At 60.7% G+C, this 6,587-nt stretch overlaps 1 protein-coding gene across 1 annotated transcript in view; it reads right to left on the bottom strand.

Annotated features, from left to right (window-relative positions):
- Positions 1 to 6,089, bottom strand: part of LOC103895424 (rac GTPase-activating protein 1) — a 12,881-nt gene extending 6,792 nt beyond the window's left edge. The window contains exon 1 of the mRNA XM_019470903.1: positions 6,007 to 6,089. Within this exon, the coding sequence (XP_019326448.1) occupies positions 6,007 to 6,089 (83 nt within the window). The remainder of the gene's footprint in view (positions 1 to 6,006) is intronic.
- Positions 6,090 to 6,587: the final 498 nt, after the last annotated feature.

Raw genomic sequence — 6,587 nt, 5'->3', positions numbered from 1 at the left:
CCACCCCGGCTTGGCCAGGCGCTGCATAAATAGCTGTTTGCGTCTCTGCTTGGCCCCTGCGTGGGAAATAATATCAGCTGATGGAACATAATGCCCTGCTTCACATGTTCAATTTTATCATTTTCCGAGGCAGGCAATCTTCGTTTAAAGCTGAATGGGCTGGGGAATGTTAATGAAGCGCCGGCGCTGCTCTGCACAGCGCTTTATCTCTTCGAGAATAATTTGGGTGAGCTCGGAAATAGAGTTCCCAGTCCCAATTCAAGCGGCGGCAGCACCGCACCCGATAAAAGTGTAATTCCTGGCCAGTGTGTGGCCCTGAATACATGACAACTTAACCCTTGGGGCCCCGCTGGGATGGTGCTGCCCACAGCTGCCTGCCTGCATCAGGCCTGGCTGCCCTGCGTGTCCAGCACCAGCCTGGGTGCTCAGCCTGGGCAGGATGGGGTCTCTTGCTATTGCTCTCCCGGGCTGCGGAGTGAGGCGTGCAGCCCGGTGAGGAGAGATAAGAGGGTAGGAGCAGAGCTGGAGGAAATGAGTCTCCCTGGACAGACAGGGCCCCACAGGCAGATCTGCGGCAGCACTAGCCTGCAGGGTGCCCGGGGATGGGGGCTCTGCCGGGAGAGGGATGCCTCAGATCCAGGGATGCCCAGGCACTGGGGTCAGGGAGGGATGGGGAAAGGCAAGGAGCCTGGGAGGGGGCAGGGGCCAGGCTCGGGGAGAAGGCTGGAGAGGAGATGGGTCCAAGGGAGCCGTCCCACATGTGAGCATCCCCCTCTGGAGAGACTGGCAGAGCAGGGCAGGCGCTCACGGGCCAAGGGCTCACACCTGCCCTGACGACTGAGTGAGGCACTCCCCCAGGAAGGGCCCTGGGCCCCAGTGCTGACAGAGGGGAGCAAGGCAAATTTGCAGGAGGTGTTCGCTGGTCCGCAGAAGGAGAAATGCAGGTTAGCAGGAGCAGGCAGCTTGGACCCCAAGGAGAAAGCCTGTGGTGGTCTGCCTGGTCCTGCTCTGAGCCTGGCCACGAGGCTGGCTCCAGCTCCCACCAGCAGTGCTCTGGCAGTGGGTCCCTGCATGGGGTGACCCTGGGGGTCTCCCCTCCCCATCCTGTGCACAGCTCCCTTGGGCTCCAGACGCAGCAGATGGCTGTGCCCTGGGAAGCGCAGCACCCTCCAAGCGATGGTCCCCCGTGTCCTGGACCACCCCACCCCGAAGATGCTGGGCAGGGGACGCCTTGGCCCAGCGAGGGGTCAGCAGAGCCCCTTGGGCAGCAGCCTGGGCTCCCTCTGGCAGGACAGCGAGTGGGTGCCGGGACGGACCCTCGCCCTGGGAATGAGCAAGGTAGGCAGGTTTCCAGCACCGTTAATCAGGGCTGCGAGAGCTGGGATTAATGTGCACTCCAAGGCTCTCCAGTCCCAGCTGTGATCCAGCCCTCTGCTCTCAGCCAGAGCCGCCTTCACGCGCTGAATTATCAGCCTGAGTAATTAAGTGGAGAGCTTTGTTTTAATGCAGACATCTGATGCCTTCACACCAAGGAGCACAACAACTGTCGCGGGTGTTTATGCTCCGTGCAACACATCTGGCTCACAGGGAGAAAATCCATCTCCGCCGCTGTGCGAGATTAAAGGGAACACGGCCTGGGTGTGGAGAGAGGAGGGACAGCTCAGCAGCCAGCGTGGAGGGCAGGATTTGTCCCTGAGCATTGCCCCGCTGGCTCCTCGAACCCTGCTGGCAAAAGGCTGTGGTCCAGGGCTGCCTGGCAAAGCACGTATGCCCTCCACTCCTCAGCGCACAAGGCAGCACAACGCGTTGCGAGATGAGGGCTAATTATGGGCCTGGAGATAAACGGAAATAGGGCAAAATAAAACATGGGTTTATCGGAGGTAGATGGTGCCTGGCTCACCTGATACCTACTGCTGATAAGGGAGCTGGCTTTCGGGGGAGGAGGGATGCAGATCTCAAACCAGCCGCTGTGCCACGCAGAAAATTATTGCTTTATACAGATTAGGGGATTAGCACCAGCACGAGGAGCTGGAAAGAGGCTGGTGTGGGAAGGAGCCAGGCTGTGGGGAGAGAGGAGATAGCGGGAAGGGGAGAGTCTGCTGCTGGGACCACTGCAGATGCGCCTCATTTAATAGCTTCCTCTGTCACCCCGCAAGTGGGGGGCATGGGGGGATCTGCTGATGCCACAAAAACACAGGTCTTTTCTCTCTGCTCGGCCCCCGAGCCACTGGTGCTTTGCTCATCACACCCACTTGAGATGTCTGAATGGTCTCACAGATATTTAGTGCCTTTCTTATGGAGCAGCTTGGCTGGCCAGGCGCTGGGAAGCCTTCGAGAGCCCCTTCCCCACCTGCTCTCCCCAGTGTCTCGCAGCTCCCAGGAACCCCATCACTTTGTGGGTGCTGGCAGCAGCAGGACTCCCTTGCTTGCTGCCCCATGACAGGGCTGTTTCCATGAGAGAGCCTGCCATCGCCTCTGGCAACTCCAGCCCTGGCTCCTTGGCACTGCCGGGACAGGGGAAGGGGCTGTCAGGGCTGAAGGGGACAGCAAGAGGGACTCCTGGGTGAGGGGAAAGGAGGCTCCAGTCATGGAGCCAGGAGTGTAATTGCTGTGTGTGGTGCTCCCAGCGTGAGCATCAAAGGAACCCCGTCAGGAGAAACTGTTTTCAAGGAGAAACGCTCCAGGTGGTTTCCAGCAAAACCCACACTCTGGGCTGCTCCCCCACTGAGAAAAACATGTCGAAATTTGGCCTGGGACCTCTGACCCTGTGCTGATCTGGTCAAGGAGCAAATGCCGTTGTGGTTGAGCGAAGCCGCCCTGCCGTTGAGCGAAGCCGCCCTGCCGTGGCTCATCCGGCTCCCCGTGGCGTTGGGCAGCTGGGGCTGGCGCAGCTCTGCTCCCCAGCAGGGCTGCCCTCGGGGACCGGGTGCTGAGAGATGCTGCTCCTGGGCATGGGGATGCTCAAGGGCTTTTCAGAAAATCCAGCGACAGAAACAGAGCTGGGGGAGTTTGGACAAGCAGCACAAAACCAGCCGGCTCTGGAGCAGCCCGGGGTAATCTGAGACTGGGAAATTCGAGCTGAAGCAGCAAGGGCCGCGCAGCCACCTCCAGGCAAGCAGGCTGATTTATTGCCTGTACGGAGCCGAAATTGCTGCCCATGCTGGGCAGAGAGGCAGGACCAGATCCCCCACCTGGAGACGTTCATGGCAGAAGATCAGAAATGTCATGCAAAAGAGACGCACGGGAATGGCTTGAGACATCCCAGCCAGTCGTGCCTGGCTGGGTATGACTGCCGCCCACGCATGATGCCATTTCCCAGCCAGAGCTCTGCAAGCAGGAGCAGAAGAGCCCTGGAGCTGCAGGACGGCCCTGGGCACGCGGAGGTGGTGGCCCCGAATGGGTGCAGCAGGGGCACTGAGCTGGCTATGGGCACTGTCCCATAGGGATTGGGCATGGGGCTGCATCCAACAGCTGGTCCAGATGTGACCCCTGTGCTCCTGGCACAGCCACCCCAGGAGCCAGGGCACGGAGCGGGAGTTGCGGCACGTTCACCTGGAGTGGGAGAAGAGGGGTTGCACCCGCCGGCACTGCCCAGACTGGTGTCACGCGATGCCACCACACGCCCCGGGGCTGCCCAGTCCCCCTCGCCTCCTGACGGCTGCACCCAGCCCAGGTGGGGGACGGCTGTCCCCGCCAACTGGAATTAATTCCCTGAGATGCTATATCAAATGCTTTAATAAAAGCCTGATATATCACACCTCTTGTCTCCTCTCCATCGATTCATTTAGCAATTTTACCCAAAAAAGGCAATCAAGTCGGACTGGGCAGATTTATTCTGTGTAAGCTCCGAGCACATCTTTATTGCTCCCCGTTCCCCTGCCCTCAAGGTCCTCAGAAGCATTTTTCTCTTAATATTTGTTCTATTATTTTACTAGGGATGAAGCTCTGTTGATGGGTAGTAATTGCCTGGACTGCCCTGCCTTCCTGTGATGAAGATTGGTACCTTACCGGTGGCTGCCCCCCGCTACCCTGCTCTCCTGTCCTTCCTCGGCAACATTATTGACTAGGAAAGTTCATTAACAAGGCCCTTAATGACTGCAGCCGTGCCAGCCCAGCCCACGACACTAACCTCTCCCATGGTTTCCCTTGGTGGCTGCCTGCAGGAGGAGACGTCACAGGATGTTTTCTGCATCTCCGGAGCCATGTGGGTGCCTGAGCCACTTCTAAAACCCTGCTGACTCCCCTCGCTGGTGGATGCTGTCCCTGCATGGGCTCTCATCCCCCCCGTTTTTGGGGACCGACCCCTCTGGGCAGGCTGTGTTGGCCAGGCAGTGCAGGGGAGGTCTAGGTCACCAGTGGTGGAGAGCTTTTTGGGGTGTCCTGGGAGCATCCCTGAGGCCACCTGCCCCCCCCAGCAGGGCTCCTCCGTGCTGGTGTTTGCTCTGCTGTCTGCCGTCCCAGTGCCGGCAGCCTTGTGAACCAGGCTGGCGCCGAGCCAAACGTGATGCCGGGATTAGGCACTGCCTCCTACAAATGAGCTGTTAATTATCATAATCTGGTAATTGAGAAAAATCTAATTATGCAAAGCTAATGGGTTTAGAGCGGTGCTGGGGAGCACAGGCCAGGGGAGCGCAGCTGGGCAGGGCCAGCATTGCCGGCCCGTGGCTGCAGGCACCGTGGGGCCTTGCAGTGCCTTTTGTTCCACTCCGGGGCTCCACTGGGCGTCCGGCCAGGTCCAAGCATCTGCAGGAGAGAGCCCAGCCCTCTCGCCCCCCTCCAGCCCCACTGGGCCTGGGCACCACCTCCTCCCTGTGCCCAGGCATCCTCGCCTCTGATTTCCCCATCTTCCTTCCCGGGAGGTTCCTGTGCCCGGTGTGGGGAGCAGGGTGGGGGAACGCAGCCCACCCTCCCAGCTTGGGCGTCCTCCCTGATCCTGACCTGTCCTCCCCGGCCCCACGGACACGGCTCTGCTCTGCGTCTCTGCCTTGCTCCCACTGCGAGCGGTGAGCGGTGCTGGGGAGCACAGGAGCGCAGCTGCACTGCCTCCTACAAATGAGCTGTTAATTATCATAATCTGGTAATTGAGAAAAATCTAATTATGCAAAGCTAATGGGTTTAGAGCGGTGCTGGGGAGCACAGGCCAGGGGAGCGCAGCTGGGCAGGGCCAGCATTGCCGGCCCGTGGCTGCAGGCACCGTGGGGCCTTGCAGTGCCTTTTGTTCCACTCCGGGGCTCCACTGGGCGTCCGGCCAGGTCCAAGCATCTGCAGGAGAGAGCCCAGCCCTCTCGCCCCCCTCCAGCCCCACTGGGCCTGGGCACCACCTCCTCCCTGTGCCCAGGCATCCTCGCCTCTGATTTCCCCATCTTCCTTCCCGGGAGGTTCCTGTGCCTGGTGTGGGGAGCAGGGTGGGGGAACGCAGCCCACCCTCCCAGCTTGGGCGTCCTCCCTGATCCTGACCTGTCCTCCCCGGCCCCACGGACACGGCTCTGCTCTGCGTCTCTGCCTTGCTCCCACTGCCAGCAAAACAGCTCTGCGGGATGTGCCCAGGTGAGTGCATGCGTGGCAAGCCCGGTAGGGAAAGGCAGTATCTTTTACTAGACCAACTGAGATGGTTCAGAAAGGGAGATAAACTTTTGAGCGCACGGGTGCTCCTCAGTGCTCACAAGCAACTGTTTTCCGCAGCTATATCACTGGCCTCATAAAAGATTTTGCCTCTTCCTCGAGGGCGAGGGATGCTGAGCTGTGCCAGCCCCAGAACCATGCCAGAGCTCCTGGCCTCAAGGTAGTGCCACGCCGGAGAGGCTGGCAGCATCCCCGTGGTGGCAGGCAGGTGGTACCAGCACCCAGCACTCCCCTGGGGTCTGTGTCACTGCCCCCCGAGTGCCCTGCCACCCCCCACCCTTGCCCTGTTCTCGCAGAAGCCTGACCCTCGCAGATTTTGGGGGACCCAGGGGAGGTGCTTGAGCCCAAGGGTGCAGGAGCTGTGACAAGAGTGACACTTGGCACCTCGGCTCCTTGGCCAGCCCGATGTCTCGGATCTGTGCTCCTGCAAGGCTGGTGTAGATCTTGGGGTCCCCCCATATCCCCATGGCCAAAGAGCCATTGCCCCCCGAGACATGCCTGCCCACACACCTCTCCTGAACCCAGGGCCATGCAGCCCTGCTCGGGCGGCTGCTACATGCCCTGGCAGGGGGATGTGAGGAGTTTGCCTGCCTCTCCCTCCCCAGGGAGCCCACTCTAAGTGCACAGAGATGGTGGAAGTGAGCAGGATTCCAGCTAATTGCCTGCAACCCCGGGGGACAGGCGGTGAGAGCGCCCCGAGCTTTCCAGGACATTTCAGCCTCTGGCTCCAGTTCCTGCAGGATGCGGCGATCGCTAAGTGTGTCTGTGGTCTTGGCACTCAGCGAGCTTCCCACTCGGGGCAGGGTGCGGGCAGCACCACATCACGCCAGTCCCGCCCCGGCACTGGCGCATGCTGCCTGCCGCACAGCCCAGCCCACCCACCTGCCCGTCGCTGTGCCAGTCATCTGCTCCTCAAACCTCTTCCAGCGCCTTGGGCTCAGTGGGGAGAGGCAGAGCTGGGCAGC

The sequence above is a fragment of the Aptenodytes forsteri genome, unplaced genomic scaffold (genome assembly GCF_000699145.1).
Source record: "Aptenodytes forsteri isolate BGI_AS27 unplaced genomic scaffold, ASM69914v1 Scaffold255, whole genome shotgun sequence".
In the NCBI taxonomy this organism is placed as follows: Eukaryota; Metazoa; Chordata; class Aves; order Sphenisciformes; family Spheniscidae; genus Aptenodytes; species Aptenodytes forsteri.
This window is presented reverse-complemented; position numbering and strand designations above follow the sequence as displayed.